General features: G+C 37.7%; 2 protein-coding genes across 2 annotated transcripts; one reads left to right on the top strand and one right to left on the bottom strand.

Moving 5' to 3' along the window:
- The first annotated feature begins 461 nt into the window (after positions 1 to 461).
- On the top strand, positions 462 to 5547 carry prokr1b (prokineticin receptor 1b). The gene is made up of 2 exons (XM_034238122.1): positions 462 to 913; positions 4816 to 5547. Exons 1-2 carry the CDS (start codon positions 462 to 464, stop codon positions 5537 to 5539), a joined length of 1176 nt encoding a protein of 391 aa, XP_034094013.1. The 3' UTR covers positions 5540 to 5547.
- Positions 5548 to 18247: 12700 nt separating this feature from the next.
- plek (pleckstrin) lies at positions 18248 to 23776 on the bottom strand. Its single transcript, XM_034238120.1, has 9 exons — positions 23657 to 23776; positions 21846 to 22001; positions 21377 to 21558; positions 20716 to 20807; positions 20454 to 20638; positions 20256 to 20360; positions 19931 to 20014; positions 19759 to 19828; positions 18248 to 19667 (listed from the first exon to the last, which is right to left on the bottom strand). The coding sequence occupies exons 1-9, from the start codon at positions 23696 to 23698 to the stop codon at positions 19528 to 19530; spliced, it is 1056 nt and encodes a 351-aa protein (XP_034094011.1). The 5' UTR covers positions 23699 to 23776; the 3' UTR covers positions 18248 to 19527.
- Positions 23777 to 25310: the final 1534 nt, after the last annotated feature.

Raw genomic sequence — 25310 nt, 5'->3', positions numbered from 1 at the left:
ACTTTTGCAGCTAATCAAATGCCCCGTCATCATGCTGAGTCTGTGATTTAAAAAAAAAGACTATGTCATCATATATTACATTCAGGTCTTTGCTAGATATAATTACTTCACCCACTAAAAAATGTTGACAGGAAATATCATCCAAATGTCACACATGCCAGCATGATTTATTATGGCTCAAGCACTTTATGTAACCTGTTTTGATCAAGTATTGTCTTCTTGAACCCTGACCCTGCATGAGTAATGCTGAGGGTACTTTCTGTTCCAGGTGAAAATGCGCTGCCGTTTCCAAAGAAGATTCACCCTGTTCAGAATTCAACAGTCAAATAATTGAGCTAGTTTTCTTGGAATTATTGGTACCATGAACCAGAAAGCATCATAACCTTAAGGCCTAATTTGCTGGACCAGGTTCTTTTTAAATACTAGTCTTTCTAAACCAGGAAAAGATAGTTTGCTAAAACATGGGCGACTCCAACCTCAGCCACATGGTAGCACCTTGTACAGAGATGCAGGATAATCTCCTTCATTACATGGACAGCTATGATATGGACTATGGAATCCCTCTGGATGAGATCCCAGACACCACGCAGGGCCAGGCCTTCTTTGTGGCCACCATTGTTATTGGAGTGGTGCTTGTCTGCATCATGCTTGTCTGTGGGTGCGGGAACTTCATATTCATTGCCACGCTGACACGCTACAAAAAGCTGCGCAACCTCACCAACTTGCTCATCGCAAACCTTGCCATCTCAGACTTCATAGTGGCAGTTGTGTGCTGCCCGTTCCTCTTGGACTACTATGTGGTGAAACAGCTCTCCTGGGATCATGGATTACTGCTGTGTGCCTCCGTCAACTATCTCCGGACGGTGTCACTCTACGTGTCCACAAACGCATTGCTTGCCATTGCAATTGACAGGTGAGTGTGTTACTTCTTTTATTTTTATTTGGCTTTGTGCAATACATCGAGTAAGTCTCAAAAACCTTCAAGCATTGTCTACAGAGATTTAAATCAATAAAGCTTTCACTTTTTTTCATCTGGCAATATTCTCTCCTCAAAGAGCATCACAAAATCTATAATAATAAAGCCTGTTCTATCTTTGACTATATGAGATTCCAGCTGTACATTGTCTTGTCTATCCAAGATATTTTTTAAAGATCTGAAGACCCGTTTTCATTTTGCTGTTTTTTATTGGAAAATACAGTTGACTGACCTCTCAGATTAAAGCAGGAAACTGAAAAAAAGGTCAGTGTTCGAAAATAAATATTTCTCACATGTAATCTCAAGTGATTAAACCAACCTATGATCAACCTCTAACAACATTTCAATATAGCTGAACTACTTTGCAGCTGCTAATGAGAAATACACTTGAAGTTTACATGCAGTGGTTCTACTCCATACTGGTTCTTCCTTTTATCACTGATCAATCACTTTTATGGCACAAGCTGGCCCTATACTGTAACTCAGATACATGTTGATGTATAACCTATTAAAATAAATGATTTGTGTTCAGTGTACACTATCACTCATGCTTCAAAGGCTATGTAAATAACATGCTTTAATTCATTATTAACTGTTAATTAGCCTTAAAACAGTACCATTGCTATCTGTTCAGTATGCAACAGGCACAGATCCTCTCCTGATTAATTTGTTCATCCTTATCAGTCTGTGCCAGGTACATTATTTATTTAGTCTCCCTCTGGCACATGCTGAAATATGCTTCAAAATACATCAGACACCAACCGGTTTGACGAGCAAATCATGCTGTTTTACATACCAAACCAGAGACCCTGACAATCCAGGCCAGGGGCTTAAAGTCTGATGACTATCAAACTATTCCGTCATTTTCTCAACTACACAAGTGTCAAGTTTCGTGAGGCATTATTTGGCAAATGATGCCTCGAATGAGCGAATGGCTCCTTTGCCCTCCCAACCTGGACATTGTCCATTTTAAAAATAGAACCTCTTAAATACACAACTGTCAAGTTTGGTGAATGAGTCATGCAGGTCTGTGAGGCTATCACATTAAAAAAAAAATCTGTCCAGAGATAGACTGACAGCTGAATAAGTACTTGTGATAAGGATTTATTGAAGAGACAGAAGGTGTCTGTAGGAACACATTTAGCAATGATGAAACACACAGACTCCGAGGATGAAGATCAAACCTTTGTCCTGTTCACTAAACATCAAGTAGAGGGTATTTCTAGATATCATCCTACCCTCAAAAGCATTGGCACCTAGTATATTATAAAGTATGATACCTTATATCTAAGCTTAAGTTTTGGAAATCACCTCCAAAGTTACAGATAAATAGCTGTTGGTAAGAGAAGGAATGGGAACCCTGAGGCATTAGTGAGCATATCAGCCAATGTCAAAACTCAATCTGCTCAATCTTTAAAATCATGCTTAAAAGTAGGCTTTAAGCAGGTTAGATATTGTTTTTTCACAATAATGTTTTCAGAATGTAGGTGGGAAAAGACAAGGGTCGTAGAAGACATATAAATAGAGTTATAGAACCACCATATTTTTTATGGATGAGCAAATTTAGATATTTGAAGGGTTTAGGTAACATCACATATACACATTCTAAAAAGGCCCTTTTCACAAAATACATTCTAACCTCTCCCAGTAAAAAAAGCACAGGTGCAAATGATAAAACTAATTATGGCTGGGTTCTGCATGCTGACTCACTACTGTCACAGGGACACTTGGATATGACAAAGCCAGTGTTAATGTGATTAGAAACACCTGTGCTTCTCTTTCTTCAACAATTAAAAAATGTCTGCTGTGAAAAAAGGACTATATTCAAATAAACTAAAAAAGGCTCCTGGGGGTTACAAAGCTTGATTAATTATGCTAAAGAAAACGACCCTTGGGAGAGCCACAGTTAATCCACACTGTATTGCTGTAACGCAGTGGTTCCCAAACTTTTTCAGTCGGGACCCCCTTGGGTATTGGAAATATTTTCGGGACCCCCCAACCCGGTTCCCATCTATATTGGTAGGATTAATTGTATATTGTTGTAAAAACATTACATTTTCTCTGCTAATAATAAGAAGATACAAAGATTCAACTATAATTTTATATTTTATTATGGATTACACATGAACAAAAGTGCTTGTAATAGATACTGTGAATTAATTTGGCCTAATTAAAACTGGTTGGCCTTCTTCCCTGAGTGGTAGATTTTTAAATTCAAATTTCTTTAAGGAAAATATATTAATTAATTACTATTTCTACTGCAGGTTGCAAACGATCACATCACTTTACCATTCCTATTCCACACTAGCTTATCAATTACTTGTGTGTGCTTGCTTTCCCTTGCAGATCTTCTCAAACCGGGGCTGTTGTTTTGAGACTGCCCCTCTCAGTTCATTCTCAATGTTCAGCTTTGATTTGTATTTCGTTTTGATGGCAGCAACAGCAGAACAAGCCTATCTCACATAAGTAGGATGTTGCAAAAGGCAGCATTATGCCCACAGCTCTCTGACCAAAGAGATATTTTCGAGCAGTGTTTGTTTAAAAACAACGTCATCTCAAGGTGCTTCACAAAGCTAAAAGGAGAAAATAATAAAATAAAAAAATCTTCCCGCGCCCCCCCTGCAGTACCTCCGCAACCCACCAGGGGTCGCGCCCCACAGTTTGAAAACCACGGCTGAAACGCATATAGCATTTCACGTCACAATTAATGTAATTAATTGTCTGGTCAATTGCCTGCACCTGTGTTTTTTATATAAACTTCTTAAATCCAAGGTTCTGTAGGCAACAATGCGTCTTAGAGACTCAAATGGATACCATAGCATTTTGCCTTTCTTGTAGGATACTTGAGTACTTTTGCAGATTATCTTTCCTTTAGGCTTCCCTCCCATGTTTTGTGCAAATAAAGTTCAGTTTTATCAGCTTAAAAAAACACTGACTACTACAGAATCCAAGTCTCCCAAATTAAACTTCCACAACTACCTCCATTCCATATCCCTGCACTACATTGCAGTGTACACATTAATGTAGGGTGACACATTTGTGCATGAGGGCACAAAACATCCAGATTGGTTCACAAAGAAGCCTTTTAAAAATGTATGCCTTGTAAGGAGATTTAAATGTAATAAGAAGGCTGTGGCTGATAATGGTTGAGTGTGCCAAGTGATTATTATAAAACTGTTCATTCAATACTCCTCCTTACATAGTGTGAGCCTACTTATATTAACAACACACAACAGCCTACTGAGTGCAGACTATTATGGAGAATCCCCAGGCATGCTGCCAAGGTAATGGGTAATCGTTTACTTCTTAGTTGGTGGTGCTCTGTATTTTATTCTGTCTGCAAAAATTAATTGTAAATATATTTCAAGGCGGTGTAAATGATAATACTGCAGCAGAAAACGTATTGAAGTGAATTGTTGGTAATTTATAGACATTTTTTAATTATCTGCTATTTGAAGTGTATTTGTCGCTTTTTCATCAAATTAACCACTTATCCATCTATTGTTTGTTGACATTTAGCTCAAGATCGCCCACATTAGGTGCACTATATATATCAATGACAATCTCATTAAGAGGATGCTCTGTAATGATGTTGCTGATGAACTAAATCAGCAACATCATTACATGCTAACCTTTAATGGAGTGTGAAAGAGGCAGAAAGCCTCTAAAACTTTTTTCTACAATGTCTATTGGACTTTAATCTTCCATGACAGAAAGCTATTGGTCAAATCTATCGACTTCACATAGCACACAGACTGCTAAAAAGGTTAATTTGACTGCAATTTATTAGGAGTTGATTCCCTGCCATTCAATCCATTAATATGTCTGTGTTCTTCCAGGTACATGGCGATAGTCCATCCTCTGAGGCCTCGTATGAAGTACCAAACCGCCTACTTCCTCATCACAGGAGTCTGGATTGTTCCTATTGTGATATCAATTCCCTCAGCCTACTTCACCTCTGAGACCATTTATCCTCATGGTGGCAACTCCCCAACAACTCACAAAGTTTTCTGTGCCCAGATCTGGCCTGTAGACCAACAAATCTACTACCGCTCTTACTTCCTGTTTGTTTTTGCTGTGGAGTTTGTTGGGCCTGTGATCATCATGGTTATGTGTTACTACCGAATTTCCCGCGAGCTCTGGTTCAAGAGTGTTCCAGGTTTCCAGACGGAGCAGATTAGGAAGAGGTTGCGTTGTCGTCGCAAGACAGTGATCGTCCTGATCGGGATCATGACGGCGTACATCCTGTGCTGGGCCCCTTACTATGCCTTCACCATAATACGAGATTTCCACCCAACACTAATCTCCCGCCAGAAGAACTCATTGGTTGCTTTTTACATAATCGAGTGCATTGCCATGAGCAACAGCATGATCAATACCTTCTGTTTTGTCAGCGTCAAGAACAACACAGTTAAGTACCTTAAGAAGATTGTACTGATGCGCTGGAGGTCCACGTATGACCCTGGAAAGATTGTGGATGAGATGGATGTTAGGACTTCCTCCATGCCTGTTACAGAGGAGATTGAATGCATTCACTTGAGGTGCAGAGAAGAAATTCTTTAATCATATATATTGTGGCTGTTGAGTTACAGAAATGTTGATAGTGATGAGTTTATATTCAACAATTCTCTTGTGTTTAGATCACATTTTGGGAAGATATCAAGCACCACAAATCACAAGGAAAAGTTCAACCTTATACATTGATAAATGGGGCAACATAGTCAGTGACTAAGTCAGTATTAAATACAGGATTTTTCCTTGAGGTGTTATGATAATATAATAGTTGTGTACACTGTGACACTCCATTATTGTTAAAAGTTGTAGCATGTGTATAATCTATGACATAAGACTTGTAAGCTGCTACTGCCATAACTTATCTATGATATTTACTATAATTGTTAATTATTCTTTTTGTATTGTTTTTATCTTGTTTTAAAAGAGATTTGAGTAAGGTAAATTAACTTAATACTTAAGATATCCTTTCATTGACCACCATTGCTTTTGTATTTCAAGTGTTGTGTGTTTTCTAGGGTCCTCTATGTTTTGAAAATTCCGGGTTTTTAAATAAAGATGTGACTTTGTGGAATGTAGAACAATTGAAAAGGTATTTTGAATGTCTTCAAATAAGATGTATTTTCTTGGTTATTTTTCCTTAAAAAAATAAAGTATTGCATGCTTTCTTGGTAATTTAACATTATTGTATGTGCTTATGCTAATAAATAATGGGACACTGAAAATAAAAGCTGTTTAATTTATTAAGCTGTATTTTAATTTGCTTTTTTAATTCAGGGAGCCTTTCATTATAAAAGGCATATTTACCTCACAGCATATTGCATTGTGTCTACGGCATGCAAACAGATCGTCTTAAAAAACTACTTGGTCGAATTAATGCTGCATGTAACCACCAGCTAGAAGGAAATGTAATCATGGCAATGGGTGTGTAGAGACTCTCCTTCAGCGGCACAAGATTCATTATGAATATATAAATATATAATTTAACTAGGGCTGTCAGTCGATTAAAATATTTAATCGCGATTAATCGCATGATTGTCCATAGTTAATCGCGATTAATCGCAAATTAATCGCACATTTTTGATCTGTTCTAAATGTACCTTAGAGGAATATTTTTCAAGTTTTTAATACTCTTATAAACATATGAGTGGACAAATATGCTTTATGCTAATGTTTATTATCATTTCAACAATGACAAATATTCTCATGAATATTAAACACAACAACCTCTGAACATTACAAATATTCGCCTCAATTCAACCTGGAACCTCTCTCATACAATAATACAATACAAATGGTGTGTGTGTGTGTGCACGCGTGCGCGCGTGTGTGTGTGTGCGTTGGAGCTATGTGCAACTCAAGGCTCGAACGGGACGCTGCAATCATGTTGCGCGCACTATCCGTGCTGAGTGTGCTGACTTTTCGTACAATGTCCCACTGTCTGGCTTCCTGCATAAAGTCAAGTGCTCGGCGCAGTTGTGGCGAAATGTCGCTCCTCTGTTTTCATTTAAACAGCTCCTTATATCCGTTAGTGCAGCTAGCTAGCACCAGATGCTAACAACAACAATGCACGTAAGGTCTCTCTCTCGCTCGCTCGGGCCACACATACACACACCCTCCCGGTCCTCCCAACAGCCAGTCGGTGCCTGCCGGTGAGCGTGGAAGTGTGGTCTGCCACAAGCGGGCGGCAGGAGCGGGGCTGTCAGCATCAGCTTGTAGATGGTATTTTAAACTTGATGCGCTCTGAAACTACGGGGCGGCCGAGGAAAAAAAATATACATGCGTTAATCGCGTTAAAATAATTAGTGGCGTTAATTATTTTTTTGCGTTAACGCGTTATTAACGCGTTAACGTTAACTTGACAGCCCTAAATTTAACATATATTATTAATATACTATATGAAGAGCAGCATTTAAGAATGACCTAAAGGGAATACAAACCATGGAAGGTATGTCAACGTTTACTGTTGCTTTTAGTAATGTAAACTGGCTAACAGTCAGCTAACGTTAGCTAGCGCTAGCTCACTTTTAATTATTTCACACACACATACGGGTTTTGGGCCGAGGGCGACACCGTACTTCCGGTATCCGCCATTTCACACGAGGTGCAAGCAGAATATCATAGTCTATTGCCTTAATCAATATAGTCAACTCTAAAATACCACATATATGCATTGGCATGATAATATTATTGTGACAAGTGGGGTATTCACCTGGTGTTTCCAGAAGATAGACATAGATGCTGCCAAAATCGACCGAAGGCCACTTTCGAGGGTCGTAATTCCATACATTGTAAGGGCAATCCGAAAACCCACACAGCTCTAGTTTACGCTGGTAACGACCTAGAGCACACCCCTCAAGTCCAGAGATGTAATCCGAAGACATGCAGCGATTTCTTCGGTCGTTAATTCAGAAAAAACACCTAGTGCGCTCTGCCTGGCTATGTTAGCTAGCTGTTTATATTAGCACCTCCAGGATTTTTGCACCTCCAGAAAAATGGTGTATTTATATATATATATGGCGCGCGTTGCATTGTGGGTAGCTCGTGACGTCACTGTGTGTGAAAAAATCGGCAGTCAGAAACACAAATACACACACAATGTTTTCTTTCTTGATAACTTACCTTTCTATTCTTAAAAAGAGAACATGAGACCAGTAAACATACAAGCGTCACTTTTTCTTTCCTCAGTATGTAGCCGTAGACTGTTTAAAAGCGCCAATCCACCTTTATCAATCCAGACTGAACGTGGGCCACTCTACATCCATGGGGCCACTGCGCAAGGCTTCCGTTTTTTTTTCTTCTTCCTTGTTTTTAATGGCGGCTAACCCCAGCCTTTGTTGCTACTTGAACGTTTTCACTCATAACGATTAGTCACGTACTTTTTAAAAAGGAATGTTTTACAAGTCAAATTATCTCTGTTAAATAAATAGTGTTGGGCTAAGGAACACATTCATTATTGGCTTTTGTCAAACAGTCCAAGTTCCTGTTTTTCTAAATAATCCGGAGAATCAGGTCATGTTGACAATAATAAGTGAATTCAGTCCTAGTAACATCGTTTAAAGTGTCTCGTGATAAAGGCTGATATGGAATTTTTGGGTTCTTGTAGCACAATAACCATGATACATTACAAACTGCACATGATGATAAGAAACTAGAAACGTTTTACTTTTTTTAACATCCACAGAAAGCCATGTTAGCTATGCTTTAAAGTCATTCTCTCAGCATCAACTTGTAAGGTTTTTTTTTAAAATATACTTTGTGCACACGACTATTTTCTTTATTTGAAATCCTGAAACCAATTTTTTTATGGGCCAGCTCATATTTTACTTATCGGTAAGCAGTGGCGGCACCAGAGTATTTTTGTTGGGTAATCTATGGTAAGGCTAACCCATACAGTGGTGGGGCTCAAGTCAGTATTTGCAATGTAATCACATACACGCTATATCGCCCCCCCTTGACAGTGAAACGCCACGCGTTTAGATTATTTCCCTGTCTCAATCAAAATGGAACTGTATGAAATAAAACTGCACATTTGTCTTGTAGTAAATAAAAAGGGATGACTGTGAACGTGACGTATCATAGTACACGTTGAAGATCCAATGGGGATACTGAATGGCAGTTCCGATCGATCTCAATCAGTAATGCATGACGCAGACCAAACGTTCCGTTGCTCTGATTGGCTGTAGGTCTATTCAAATTGCATTCAGAGGCATTTTGATCTGACCGTGGCCGCGCTGATATTATAACGCCAGAGAATTTCCACACCTTTTAGTGTTTAAAACCCCCCAACTACTTGGACTATTCCTTGCACCCCTCTTCTAGCATAAGCCCGAATGGTCTCAACCATATTGCATCAGTATTGTGCACTTGTTGTTACAGCAGGATCAGTTTGTGTGTTGTGGACACGACCCGTATATGTTCGCAAGCCGTGTTCTCAACATTTTGCATTTTGCTTATTTAATTTAATTTGCTTACTTTAACATAATTTTTCATGGTGGGGCTAAGCCATTTCTTGGTATATGGCTGTAGCCTACCCCAGCCATACCCTGGCGCCGCCACTGTCGGTAAGCATCTGCCTCTGAATTAAAGTAGCACAGTCATGCTCTTTTCACGTTTGTTATATCTAATATAATACTTTATATTTTACCAATATGCATTAAACATCCCAAATAGTTTATATTTAAATGTGGTAGAGGTAAATATTCTATAATCAAGTTATTAGTAAGTGTTTTATTATTTAGGAAAATAATTAGCTCTCAAAGATATGATTTTGCTTTTGAAAATAAATCCTCCGTAAAGATCCTGTCTCATTCAGGTGTGGGATATTAACAATAACTTAAGTGAGAAATAACATCGTCTCCTGTCAAGAATCAGTGCAATTGTATTTAACGACAGGGGACAGTTCTCTGATGACCAAAAAGCCCTCATGACAGAGACCAAAGGTGTTTTGAAAGACAGTCATCTGCACATTAATAAATCAGTTATTTTGCTCAGGGTCTGCAGGTTTTTTCAGGACACATTTCATAAGAGAGACACACCATGCACAGGTTGCTGATGTTTAAGGAGATGAAGGGTCCACAACCTTCCCTGAATGAAGAGGGAGTTGACAAAACGACATATTAGCAATAGTTCATTCTATCCTGTTACCATAAAGGAAATGTCTCAGCGATTCCAACGTCATTTACACAGTAAATAAAGGTGAAATTGACAAGATGGCAACACATCTGGAGCCTCAAAGTCTCTAAAAGGAATTTCCTTGTCTCATACACAAAGGAAAATCTAAAACAAATGTGTATACATCTAAGTGTATCTTGATGCAGATGTGGATTAAGATGCCAAAAAATAACTTCTAAACAATTAGAGAGAGAATTCCCAGGAGGATTGATAGTAAACACAGAGATTCCTGGACCGACGGTTCAAGGTGGAGAAAGAAACAAGAGAAAGAAAGAGCAAGAAAGGTACCACGCTGTACTTGTAGGACACAAAGACAGAGCGTCAGAGATATATAATCTACTTCACAGGTATATTGTGACCATCATTTATAAAATGTCAGGCATGCACATAGGACTACTGACGTAATAAACAGCCTCTTCATGCACCTTATATCACGTCAGCAATGATTGGTTTGTGATGTTGTACTCCCTTATACAAACTGTGAACAACGTTGGCAGTTGGCATTACCACATGTAGTGGGGGGCTTAATTGTTTTAAGAGACAAGAGAATAACATATTGACTACATAACAATCATCACCAGGAGCAAACTGTACCTCCTGATATTGTGGTGGGGGAATCAGAGTGCATCATTATAATTCCACTATGCAAGGCATGACCCTCTAACTGCTTATGACAGCTTTATGTAAACTCACTGCAGGAGGGTCATTTACATTCAGTTTTACATACAGTGCTTATCATCGGTAGCAACAAGATGTCATGTCTGGAACACATTTGCTTAAAAGTGCATATGTTAACCTTTTTACTCATCGATCTCAATCCACAGCGTGAGTCACTATTATTATTTAACACTGAGCATTGCCATGTTTCTCCTGATATGGCCATTAACTTCTTGTTTAGTAAGAGAGCAGCTTGTAGAAATGGTCACCCCTCATGATTATTTTCTTACAGGCTGTTGTTTTGTCTATCAGGGTCGTTGCTTATTGTCCACATTAGTCTCTGTGCTGTGGCCCCTGGCTGAAGTGTCAGTTAGCGCAGGTGTGTGTTTTTCCTCTCCTCGTCCTCGTACGTTATGTTCCTGGACAACCTACCATTAAGTTGCACAAATAAACAACATTTTCAAACACATATTTAGCTTCGAACAGGCAGCTCAGCTCCTCATTGTGGGGTTCTGATGGGCTATTTCTCATGGTTGGGTTTTTGCACCCTACCATTACTCCTCAGGATTGAAATTCCCACTTGCTCAGATGCCGGATATTTTCTTAAACTTCACAGACATTTGCAACACCCTTGAACATTTTTGACATATTTTATTATAATTATAACAACTATTGTTTGTAAATTGTAAAAAAATATCTTTACTCTTCAATCTTTCTAGAATTTCACTTTTCAAAAATGTCCTGATGTAGGACTGCACTACAGCAGGTCCCTTTGATATAAATCATAATAATGAATGGGCCACTCTTTCAAATCACAAAGATCTAACAGTTCAATTCAAACTAAAATAAAATTGTTTTTGTATCATGGTGAAGTTTGACTAAGACTGTTTACAACCAGTATTAGTTTGGATGTTTAGATGGCCAGTGTACTGTTTTCCTAGCACATAGTAATGTCTCTTTTTGTTTTGGGTTAACATTGCAACCACAACATGTTTGTATGCTTACTCAGTAACATTTTCAAACAAATGATTCACTAACGAGGTGGATGAAACAGTTTGAGTGATCACCCTTCATTCAGTCAGTTAATCATGTTCTTTTTTCCAGACACTGTTATGAACCTAAATAGCTTTTTAAGGACTCAATCTCTCTCCCATTATAATTTATGCCATATTCATATTCGTTGTTGTCACTAGGAATGCTTTAAGTAATTTATGTACGTGTTTGTGCATGCGTGTGTGCATGAATGTGTGTGATGATGTCCATATGTGTGTGCAGTGATGATATTTCTGCCTCTTGACCTGCCCAGTTGATTCTCAGTCTGAACTGCCATGTGGAGCCGATGACTCTATCCAGGGAACACAATCTGACAAAGAGTCCTGTCTAACGTTCCCTCTTCCACTTCTTGAATGTTCTTGGCCGGTACTTCACTAGACCCTTTTGTAACCTATTCCTTACATAGATATACAGCTGTTTGTCATAAAAAAAGGTTCTCCTTAAATGGTGGACCAGTTTGAGTGTCACCAGAAGCAGATCCAACTGGAAGACTGTGTGCAGTAAACCACATTCGACACAAACAAGTTGCTTCTTTCTTTGTTTCTTCTCCTCCTTTGCTGCATTTGCCTGCCTCATACTGAATAGGACTTTATGTTTTTCAATTCTTAATAATACAAAGATCCTTCTTTTTCTCAAACGGGAATACCAATGTCCTTTTTATACGAATGGCAAACATTTATAAAAACATTTATCACTAACCAAGGAAGCCATATGATCGTTAAAGTTGTACACTTACAGTAATACAGAGATCTTTTTTTACCAATTTCTGAGATATTCTATCAATATTTTAAAGATATAAACCTGGAAAATCTATCTCTCGATCATCAAATTGCCAGGAAGCTTTTAAAAGAGGCTCTTAGTAGAGCGTAGAGCTTGCTCGTTCGTAGATGACAACATCTGTAGACAGCTTGGATTTACACCAATGGTGACCCAGACTCGCTGCAAAAAACCTGTCAAAACGTATTTCTAAATATTAGACTGACTCCTCAAACCACACATTCAGCATAACCCACATATCTGCCCTTCATCTCTCTGTTCATGTTCCAAACACCACATTTTCCAACAGTGATGGTGTAATACAGTATATCAGTATACAGTAGCTGTTAAGTAGAGTATTTAGTAATTTAAGGACAACTTTTTAAATTGTTTGGCTTGAGTCTTTATGCTCCTGCTTTACTGACAGTAAAGGACATAAATGCTTTTGATCTTCTATTCTAACCATCCATACGAAAACAAATAAACAACATTTCATATACAAATCCCACCTATATGTGTATACAAGCTTAAAGAAAATATGAATATTACAAAAACAAAACACCATTAGACATATACAAATGCATCTAATGTGGATATCACCCTATTTCCTTATAAACTGTTATTGGAAAAAGCTCAGAAAAGGTAGATTTTGCTCAACTCACCACACTTTATTTCACAGAGAAACAGAAGTTCTCGTATTAAGAGTAGCCAATGTGTAGGTTTTACCAGGAGCTAGCATGTCCAGCGCACTAATGACTTTTGGATGTCTTTCAGGGCTGTTAAAACCACAACCACTCTTCGATAGCAGTTTAATGTGATGTTTGTGCACGTCCCTGCCCTCACATGGCCCACAGCTTTGCAGGCCAGAGACATCCTGTGACAGCAAATCGATGGCTGGTCATGAATAATGACTCACTAGAGAACAATTTGATGAATACTGCTCCTTTAACAGCTTAAATGAATGTCCATTTGTCTACTGTCCTTTGTTATACAGTGTTTCAGGCGTCTCTAAACAGCATTGTGTGAAATTAGAGGATTTCTTCATTTTAGAACAATCTTGTTATAAGATGTTCTTAAAATGAATTGGCTTTAACATCAATTCAATGCATTCTCTTTTTTAACCTGAATGCACGTAAACTCTTCTCTTCTTTTTAATTATAACACGTATATGCTTTAAAACCAAACCAATTACATAATGTCTGTTATCTGTTCCAATCTCCATTTTTGCTCTCTGTCCCACAAAGACATGCAATAATGGCACAGCAACAGTAAGACCTGCTTAGCAGCATATCTTCAAAGGAAAATACATGGATTGGCTTTGACAAAATACATGTAAATACATTGCAATTTGAACCATTTTATAATTAACCATAGGGCTTAGTGGCTTGGCTCTATAACAAGCAGTATATGTTTTGCATTGAATTATTCATAAATGTGATTCAATGCTGTGACAAATTGAACATGATCATTTTACAGGACATAATGAAGTATGAAACATTTGTGTCATTGTTATCTCTGACGCAGCATCCCATACTGTAGGGAGCATATCCTCCAGACATGAGATTGGTAAACTATCCATCCAACAGTGTCATTAGTTGTTTGTGTCACACAACCCTCTCATCATGGTGTTGTGATGACAGGCTGTCGACGTCCAGATCAAACCAACCCTGGAACTTTGGAGAGGAGTAGAAAAAGTAAACAAAGCTGACGTGTACATGTTCCCATTACCCATCAACTCCCTGCCAAGATATTTTATCATTGTCAGCCTTGTCCAACATGAAGGCACTGTGACAAAACAGGAGATTAGGCAGGGGGAGATAACAAACAACAGACCAAATATATGGCCTTTTTCTTCGAAAATACAATTCACATATAATATATGTGTTATGTTGTGTTCTTACTTTGAGGAAAGGAAATGACAGACATGATTCCCAGGGATGAATGGGTTCCTTTTGCAATTTAAATTATTATCTTGTTTCTTCAAAATCAAAGATTGACAATCTCAGGAAAACTGGAAGGGAAATGGGATGATTTCATTCCAACCTGTGGGGAAAGTAAACACACACGGCCTGAAATACCTCCCTGAGTACACTTCAAAATGACACATTTTATGATCATTTGAAATATCTTCTGACCTTTAGTCAAGCTTCTTGTTTGCCGTAGGATGAAACATGATATCTTCAAGTGGATTACTGCAGAGGGAGACTGCACTATCAAGAAAAATGGTCTTGTCAACCAACCTGTTAAAACAAGACCTATCCTCTCTCAGCAGGAAGGTGAAGAAGTGTTACCACAAATCTGATCCTTCCCTCACCCTAAGCAAGTAGTTGCAGTCCCTGTTTGCTAATGTGAACCCACTGCTAGAAAACTGACTGCATTATTGGATTTAGAATTAAGATTTAAACCACAGATCCAAACAGTTTACCAATCTTGCTTTCTTCAATTATATAATAACCATCTAACTCTGATCCGAAATGTGACCTGGAAAAGTAATTCACTTTTCTCTTGGCTAGACTACTGTACATTTTCTAGAAGTTAGTTCTGAATGCAGCAGTTTGGCTTCTCTTTGATTTGAACAGAAAACATCACCCAAATCTATACTTCTGTCCATCAGCTTAATACATACTTGTGTTTTTTAACATTTGAGTGATCACTTTAAAAGCACGACTAGATCTATTCCCCAGCTGTATGGCAGAAATGTAAATATAAGCCATTCCTCAGCCCTACAAATGCTTTCGCGCCTTACAAAAGATTTAACACTTTACCCTCAGGACTAAGGAATAACTCACCTCTCAACATGTTCTCCAACTTTATGTCGTGGTGACTGTCCACTCACACATGCAGACATCCAGAGTAATGGTTGTGTCATTGTTTTCCTAATTGTCTGTCCTTTAATTGTCATGGATCAGTGCTTATGTGCTCTTATATATTTATTGTATTTGCATGAACCTGCCATGAACTGCAGAACACAATTACCCTGTGTAGCTTAACCTGGCCCTTTTGCATGATGAACTCAAGTATTCATGTTGATTTTCACATTTGTTGCATACATTTTATTATGCTTTTATTGCTTTAATTCTTTTTTGGTGTCATATTAATCATGTTCGAAGACACTCACATAGAAGCTATTTTGTTATTAGGATTCAGGTCTTGAAATAATGAATATCAGGACATTTTCAAGGATGGGAAAAGGCTTTTTTTGAAACCATGAGTAGTTTTATGATTGTGTAATAGAGTTGCACGAAAAAGGTTATTATCCCCCTACAAGGCTGTCAGAGAATTTGAAGGAAGTCTCCTGATGTACTTGTGGATATATCAATTTAGCTGCAATTTCCACTGTGCCAGTTGCTGAGGCCCTATCCATCGTAATCATAAATTACAATTAGTGAAATGGTCCCAGAAGCCCAATGGACATGACTCTAACTTTGCTTATTTAAAGGCAAAGTCCAATAGAGAAAACACCTAATGATTAGTATTTAAAAGGTGGCACAGAATGTATCTATGTATTGCATGAATCTGTTTATATACTGCATCAGGAAACAAGGGAGTACAGTATGGAACATATTATACTTGCAGATTTCTTTGACCAAGCTGTCATTATCCTTACATTAACAGATCCAGCTTTAAGGGAATTCAGTCATTCGTGTTATCTGGCGGAGGGACTCAATTTTTCCAGTTATCCATTCGGATCTGCAGTTATTCTGTTATTTCGGTGTCAGACCACTATTGATACATGACAGAAGGACATATTTTCAAAAGAATATTGCTCTTATCCTGCAAGCCTGGCATTTCTAATACTTTAAAAACTGGCAGAATGTATTGATTCGGGTGGGGTATCAATATCAATTATAGTTAGTCTATAATACTATACATTTAATTTAAAAAAGGCCCATGTGTATGCATAATATATATTTAATTGTGGAGACGTTTACAGTCTATGGTTGAGACAAGCAAAGCATCAGCAAGTTTCTCATCTTGGATAACTTTTTAATGATGTATTTAGATTTTCTCTGAGCTAATTTCCTTTACAACTTCTCTGGTACACAGGAAGGAGCCTTCTTTTCTTTCACAACTTCCACACATTTTGCTCAAGGTGTCTGCTGCAACCGCCCTTCCATGTCTCCCCCTTTTGTCTTTTAAATGAAAATCGGAAGCTTATCATTCTGAACCCACAGCATCATCACTACCATAGAGTCTGCATGTAAAGTAAGTTTAATTAGGTTGAGATCTATTGATTGGGAAGACTATAGCATTTGAATTACACCTATTCTTATCAACAGCATTCAGTGACCCCTGTTCACTGGGACTCTATTTCAGCCAAGGCTTTAGATCTCTGTAGCTAATAAAAGCCTTTTTGTACTCCTTTTTGTGGATTGTCTTTCAACATATTTAAATCCTTACATCGTTTATTTAAAACCTTATCATGTGAAATTGAAATGTATTATATATATTAGATTTCTTTTTTTATCCACATAACAGTTTTTCTCACTCAAAAAATCATGAAGTTCCCTGGATATCTCTTTCCATGAAAAGCAGAAATGTGTCATCTACAGTCCAAAATGTGTATATTGATCAACAATGTGATAATTTTGAGTTAATGAAACCATTTAAATAAAATATTATTGAATGTATGCTTTAAAATGAGTGACAGATCTTGCAAACATGACGCGTCTGTTGAACAGTTGATGGACGAGGTACCTTGCAGTCTGAGGAGCATTAACTTCACCTGGGCAGAGGCTGAAAAGCAATTTCAGAGCAGGGAACAATCGCTTCTACAAACCAATGTTTTTTGAGAGCTTTGGATAAGAGACTCTTCTTGTCGATATGAGGTAAACTTTGTTCCATGCTGGTCAGAAAGTTATTCAGGAGCCGCTTGTTGTTACTGAACTTGAAAATGTGTTCCACTTGCCAAACAGGGTTCCATCCACATGAGACTTTTTCAATTTCACCTCAAATAATAAAAAAGTGGTGCCCTCCTTCCAATTTCGTTGAATGGCATTTGGAAATCGTCTGAATTGTGCAACACAACTATATTGTCATAAGAATTGTGGCATAATGGACGGACTAAAATAATAAAAATTGACTTCAAATTCAGTTTTTTGTCCCCAAAGTAAGAGACCACTCTCCTGCCTTCAATTGTTTGAGCTCTTATTTGACATTTGTATATAAGTGTTGTCTTTGACATATATTTATTTCTTCTGCTTATGTAGTTAACTAGATTAATTTAATACAGTGATATTGACAGGTATACATTGTTGTTGTGTGTTTAGCTTAAAAAAGGATAAATGACCAGTTTAGAGTTGTGACTGAAAGTAGAAACAGAAAATCAAATGTCTATTTTCATCAGCTACATTACAAATATTCACAAATGACCATAGCAGGTAACAAACAACTTGGAAGGCAACTTTCTCATTTGAAAATCTGATTTTTTCTTCACATTGCAACTTTGCTTTTCAAATGTGATCCCCTCTGATTTGTGGGCAGCAACATGATATTTGAAGTGCCAAATACAGAAAAGGAAAGCATTTTCAACGCTGTCCACAGAAGGGTGGACTCTGTTTTGTTTCTAAGCAGTGACAGAAGCTTTCAAAATGCATTAAATCAATTTGTAAAAACATCAACCTTCCCTCACATACACTTTATTGTTTACATCTTCACTTCGCTATAAGACATTCTCAGCTGTATTGTATCTTCATACTTGTATATGAAATGCACATATCATGTTGGACATTTTAATTAAAACACTGTCATTTCCATTAAGGGTAAAATGTTTGTTTAACTCTACGCTGAGGGCATTAATGCTTCACAGTTACAACTTTACAGAAATTACAGAAAACAGTATCCGTTTCCATTTTTCCAATACATTGATTAGAAGCATGTGTTTGTCGATGTGTTTCACTAAGTAGGACATGTAGTAATCTCTGAGGCTTTAGTATGATTAACCTCAGTGAGTGGAAATATTTTCTACACCACACCACGTCTATGTATAGTAACCATTCAAAGCAACACTCAAAGGTTAGGTTGATATATAGTGCCCTCCTGTGGTAAAATTGTAAAACACACACACATGTCATGATGTATTTAGTTTCAATGCCAGTCATTTCTACAACAATGATTTGATCATTCGATTGTCTGATCTTCATTGTGCCACAAATGGCCATAACAACTTAAAACTAGGAAAGTCCACAGCTAAAAACATAATAATGCTTAACTTATGCTTAAACACACACATACATGTATCATCTCGATGCCATTATGATGCAATCAATGAAATTAGTTTAAATCAGTCAAGCATTAGAAGTTTTAGTATCACAAATTGACATTAACATTTTCATAACAACAATACCACTGTGTCTTTCCTCGATGTGATGCCCAAGCTGCTCTGAAGAGTGGACAGAGAGAAAATAAAACTGCTGTCTGAGCAGGCGAGAGGGTGTCTATGGGCACCATCTCAGAAAAAGGACAATTTTGCTAAAGTGATTCAAGGCCAATAGGGCCCTATGGCTGAAAAATAAGCCCCAAGTTGTCACAAACTGTTTGCACTCCTTTAATTATATTCACTTTATATTGGAACTTGAGTTATTTTTGTAATGTTGTCATACTGTGGCTAAAGCCAGTCGTGTTTGCCACTGATACACTTTACTTCCGGATGCAGCAGGCCACAAAGTGACAGTCAAGTGTGAAGCCGTCACATTTTTTTGTTTTAGTTCGTACACCGGAACTGAGTGTGCTTTGAAAGACAAGTGATCAAGAAGGAAATAAGAAACCAGACATGGCTAACCGTTTCTCTTTAATTTACAATACACTACATACCTAAAAACATCATAACTTTAGTTTAAAAGTTCAACTTTGCTGAAGCATTGTTAAACGCAACCCAAAATGTGGCTTCCTTGCTTCTGTTATTTTCCACTTTTTGAAACTGCCTGTATTGCTTTGATCCACTCCTTTCTTTCTTCCGTGGTAGCAGCTTGGAGGAAGTAGTGAGTCTCATCTGAGGTGATGATCTCAAAGAGGTTGCCATCAATGTCATATTTCTTTGCTGAAACCCAGGAAACGGAGGTAAACAGCAATTATTCCCCCTGGTTACAGCAAGGAAGCAATGTGTTCTCTGTGACAGTGGCCCAACTCACCATCAGGCACATGTTCCACGGCGGTAATGACAGACCCACGGAGATGAATGGAGCCCAGAGGGTCATCCCCCTGACACAGGGAAGAGACATACAAGTTAGAAAATAAGAACAAGAAAATGAAAGTGAGTAAAACAAACTCTAATTCCTTATTCATTCAGCTTGTACAAGTTACCTTTGTAGGGTCATAATAATGCACATAGGCAGGGTCGTCTCTCAGTATGAACTTTCGCACCTTCCAGTTTTTCCTCTTATGTCCCTGTGATAAAATAACACAAGCTTTCCCCTTGAATTTTACCAAACAGTATGAGGCTTTGTGTTAAGACAATATGTTCATCGACGTGTGAATGTGAGAGGTAATTTAAAAGTGTTTTTCAGGGGACCCAAGGTCGCTTTACAGAAAAACAGAGAGGTAACTACACAACATATGGCTTCTCCCAGATAGTCTAAATGATCCTTTATAAGTGAATGCAGTGGAACAAAAGCACTTTCTGATTCACCTGTTTGAGTAAACAGCCCTGTTTTACAATGTTTCCTCTGAACTCTTGCTTCAGAAGCACATCTTCATCACTGGAGTAGCCTTCGCAGAAGAACCCACTGTCTGCCTGTCAGATCACAGCCATTTAAACACAACACACATCAATCACGTTTCCTCATCACAAACCTTTAACCATATTTAATATGCAAAAGTCACTTACAAAGTAATAAAGAGCAGTTGTCTGATCTAAGAAAACAGACTGTTCTCCACTCTCTGCTCCCTCTTTTGACAAGTCACCAGCAGGCTGGAGAAAACCCTCGTTCAGCAGCCCTGTCGCTAACATTAGGGCCTCAGCTGTATTCCTAGCTTTCTCCTTTGAAATCAGCCACTCTACCACTGTCGCACCTGCAAGAAAAAACAAAGAAGTTGCAAAAAATAGCGAGAACATTTGAAAGACAAAATAATAACTTAGACAACTGTACCTGTGAAGCAGTGGTTGAAGACTCGATTCTCCTGCTCCAGTTTTAACTCTTTTACTCCATCATCCTGGTCTTTCATCAGTGTGTGCAATTCCCTGAGTAAACACAATGACCACACTGTCAATATGTCTTACCAAGGATGTATCACTACTATCTACAGTATTAACAAAAGCCTTTAGTCTAAGGAATTAGAAAGGTAAACTGACATCTAACTTCTTCACTTCACTTCTTGGTCATGTATTTTTTCATAGCATAAACTAATCCATAAACAAGATCATGCTAGAATTATATAAACTAAGTTATAGTTTGTATTATTTATTCCCTTGAATACTTTTTGCCTGTGAACTGTAAGCTTTAGTCTTCTTTCAGAATGTACAGTATGTGGCCTTCAAGTGCCTGTTGAAGATGTGTACAGCTCAAGACAGTTTTTTTTTTTTTTCAGCCAGCCAAGTCATTGCTTCAAAAATGACGAATAACGATTTTCTGTTATCACTGTAATACATTTGACTCCATGCAAAAGGGGAAGTTTGACAGCTGGTGTAACAACAGTATCTAAGATGGGGGCCGTACATAGTTCAGGATCAATTATTTGAATAATGTAAATGAATGTATTTCTCTTCAAATTGTGTTTTTTAAGCACAAATGAAGATGTTACAGAACATACGTCAGGTTGACTTTGTCAGGCAGGCGAATGGAGCGTCTTGTGGACTTCCTGGCAAACTTTTTCCCCCCCTCTAGGCAGGTAATGGCTCTCTTCATGTCCTTCACCCAAAATTCTCTCTCCTCCACATGTGAAGCTTGGAAGAAGTGATCCTGCTTCTTGCCTGTGGTAATCTTAAAAACCAGCTACATAGAACATTGTTATTCAGACACACTGTCACATTTTCAGTTTTCTGTTGAGATTTGCCTTATATATGAGGATCATTAACAACAAACACAGCTGCTAAAATGAATAAAACGTTATGGGTTGTCTCAAATAAATTAAATCTTCAGATTGAGTGTCATAAATCTTAAAAGATGATTGTAGTCCTGAAGTCTGTTTCTAATCCTACTCTACAATGACTGTCATTTTCACAGCTCTAATCCTTCAATGCTAGCTGATTTTTCAACAGCTATACAAGAAATGTTCTTACCATCCTCTTGCCAAAATCCTGGCAAGGACTGATGAGCGTGGCTCCCTTTAGCGGGATCATCCCTTTTGGAGATGAGTCTGTTTTCTTTTTGTAGAATTCCACCCCATCTTCTGACAGCACTACCCACACCGCCTTCCAGGAGTTGAGCAGTGTACCCTGTGGATCAAGAAGGCGGTTGACAACAGGCAGCCTTGAGCAAAAGTGTGATAGTATTGAAAATGTTGTCCTACTGTGTGTAGGCCTTTTGTACATTTAACAAATCTTTGAGTCATATTTATTTGAACCTATTCTTGTTATCAATAAAGGTACACGTGTCTGGTAGTTTCAAATCCTCAGGAGAATTTATATTTTGTTCATGAAAAATTCCCCAAAAAGTTTTTTTTGCTGAAATGTCCCTCTATAAATGTTCCTTCTGCTTTGTCTTCTGTTTCATGCATTGAGCAAGCCAACAGGTTTGATTTGATTAAGCACTATGCGACACAAAAAGCATCAACATGCCACAGTCAAACTGATATAAAGAGTTCTGGTAATACAAAAAGGGAAAGTAATTACAGGCTTTGCCAACCCCTTCTTTTGAATAATTTGCTAATATGTTACATTTCATAATCATGCCCTTCATAATAATTCACTTTCTTCACTTCCTCTGGAAAAAGAAGCAAGTTGTTTTACCGTTTTATCTTTTTTGAGCAAAGTGTGATTCTGAGAAATGCTAACATTACTTATTCTAGGAACAAAGTCTTCCCAAAATATATCTGCTGTGAACATGTTGGTTGCTTTCAAGCATTACAAGAACGCTGTGTGTGAAACTGTGGCTGTGCTCTTTAAACTCAACTATACCACGTTTGAATAAAACAACAGAAACCTGTTCAACATAGTGTGGGAAAATAGGCACCTGCTCCTAGTGTCATTATTATTCACAGAAAAACCACTTCCGTCATGATATCTCAATGATCATCAGAGAAAATAACCAATAAGGCTCGTTCCTGTCATGCACATGTAACCAGTTTAAAAAGAGTTTTCATGGCATGTTAGGTGTGTTGTGAAACTAACACTTAGCTCGAACGAGAAAACTTGTGAGTTTGGGTTTAAGTACTGGATGTGTGAAATGTACATATTCTCACTGCACTTTCTTTAAAAAAAAAAAGTTTGAGTGTGGGAAATGGCTTAATGAAGACATATTGTTTGTAATGTTTGGTCGCTGTTCTTAAGTAAAGTAGTTGGAATGAATGTTGTTGTGTTTCATAGTAATCTTGTAAACCTCTATATCTTAAGTATTCTCCCCCTGTGTCAATCTGCTGTTTATGTCGGATAAATGAAACACAACCGCTTGCTTCTAAACAAAAGCAGGAACTTCATTTTTTTCTTGCAATGTAAAACAGAAGTGTGTAGTTTTGTATTCAGATAAATTACACATATGTTCCTCTACTTATATTTATCAGCGCTGTTTGCTAAGCTCACTTCTACTTTGAGAGGTTTATTAATATATTTTGAAACAGGCTGGCTAACAGATGAAATTGCGACAGTGTTCCTCACCATGTACGTAGTAGTCAGGTCCTCTTATGACTTCTTATAAATCTTCAACATTCTTCAATTTGATCTCCTTTAAAGCACTTTTTTTTGCTATTGTATTAATTTGAATTTAATATTGTTTCATTGTTTTCTTTTTTCATTGTTTTCAATTTGCACTCTTGTTTCACTATAATAACAATAGTTACAGTGTACTGTTTACTAAACTGTTACGTTCACCCATGCGATCATAAAGTTACCCAAGTTCAATTCAGTTAATTTTGTGAAGAGTAAGTATTTTTTACCTTTTTCACCAAGTATCCCTCTCTAATCTGCCGTGGCTCCATGACCCTGCTGTCTGCTGCTGTCAGCTTCAATTTCTGTCACTTCTTTGGTATTTCCTACTAATCAACCCTCTCTCTCTCTCTCTCTCTATCTCTCTCTCTCGCTCTCTCTCTCTCTCTCTCTCTCTCTCTCTCTCTCTCTCTCTCTCTCTCTCTCTCTCTCTCTCTCTCTCTCTCTCTCTCTCTCTCTCTCTCTCTCTCTCTCTCTCTCTCTCTCTGTCAAAACCACAAACGCACAAGCAGGAAGTCATGCCCTGGGGTGTGTAACTGCTGCGTGGTCAACCAGCTTCCTCTTCTATGTGATATTGTTAGTTACATGTTCAGCTGATATCTCTAAACCTCATTGTAAAAATAGTAGGTATTGGGTTGACTTAACGTCTCAATGCATTTACAATAAATACAGATATATTTTTATAGGAGGCTGCAAAATAATGTGGGTGGTAACACTTTATGGTAAGGGTACATGCATCATCATGAATTCATGATGATTCATGTACCCTTACCATAAAGTGTTACCAAAACATTTCTTTCTGCTGTCACTATGATTGAGTTATTTCCACTACTGGGCTTTTGTTACCTTTATTACAGCAAATGTAAGGCATTTCCTTGTTATGTCATGTTATACAACTCTATCTTTATTGTCTCAAGATGCTTTATTAGACTTTCCTTTCCCATGTGATTTTCAGTTTTTCTTTATTTACTGTGGTTCTCTTTCATATGTTTGAACTGTAGTTATATTATATTTATTTATTCTTTATGTAAGATGAAAAACACTTGGTGCTTTAAAAGGCACCAAAAATAAACTTTACTTCTGTCATCAAAATTGCAGTTAGGCATTCGCAACCCTAAGTACAGCTGACCTAATGTACAGTATAGATCCTAACTATATTTTTAGCTGGAGTATGAATCATTTTGAGTGCATGATTTAGCTGCGGTTGGATACATCAGAATGGCTGACCTGAGTCAGACCTTACTGGGCCTATTTCTGGAAAAATAAAGCTTCCTCTTTTCCTGATAACTCAATGTGGCTGAGGTCAAAGCCACGCTGAGTAACAACGGGTGGATAAAAACAATTTCTTCAAAAGTTATAAAAGATGCAGTCAGTAGATCAATGTAACAATACCACATGAGAATATACATGATAACACATATAAAACAGTATATATTTAAAAATATCTATGTCTATATACATTTGGGCATGTAATCTGAATAGTTTTAATTTTTGAAAACCATTAGATCTGCTGGACTGTCATCTTGTCTTTATTTGCAACAGAGTCACCCACTCCTTATCAGAATGTGTCACAGCGTGTCGTTTCTAGTCATTTCATGACAATAGAGGAAGTCTCTGTATCTGAGGTGCCGGCTGTCACGTATGTGTTCACCCGGCTATTTGCAGCAGCGGAAAAACTTTAAGATTCAATACAAACTTTATTATTAAAGTAAACTATTCACAGGACAAGTGCACAACAGAATGAAATACTGTGTGTTGCATCTGCCTCACAATTTTATTGAGAAGAAAAGTGAAAACAAATATGTTTATTAATTGCAAATAGGATAAACTTGCACGTATCAGAAAATAATGCACATACAGTATATGAAAGGTGCTGGACTTATT

Source organism: Gymnodraco acuticeps, unplaced genomic scaffold (genome assembly GCF_902827175.1).
Source record: "Gymnodraco acuticeps unplaced genomic scaffold, fGymAcu1.1, whole genome shotgun sequence".
NCBI classification, from domain to species: domain Eukaryota; kingdom Metazoa; phylum Chordata; class Actinopteri; order Perciformes; family Bathydraconidae; genus Gymnodraco; species Gymnodraco acuticeps.
This window is presented reverse-complemented; position numbering and strand designations above follow the sequence as displayed.

What these genes read in the sequence shown, in the direction of transcription:
- plek (XM_034238120.1), bottom strand. Translation starts at nt 23,698, where the DNA reads ATGGAGCCACGGCAGATTAGAGAGGGATACTTGGTGAAAAAG. An exon ending in AGGGATACTTGGTGAAAAAG is followed by an intron (nt 22,002 to 23,656) that starts GTAAAAAATACT and finishes CTTGATCCACAG; the next exon opens with GGTACACTGCTCAACTCCTG. An exon ending in ATTATTATGACCCTACAAAG is followed by an intron (nt 19,829 to 19,930) that starts GTAACTTGTACA and finishes TCCCTGTGTCAG; the next exon opens with GGGGATGACCCTCTGGGCTC.
- prokr1b (XM_034238122.1), top strand. Translation starts at nt 462, where the DNA reads ATGGGCGACTCCAACCTCAGCCACATGGTAGCACCTTGTACAGAGATG. An exon ending in CTTGCCATTGCAATTGACAG is followed by an intron (nt 914 to 4,815) that starts GTGAGTGTGTTA and finishes GTGTTCTTCCAG; the next exon opens with GTACATGGCGATAGTCCATC.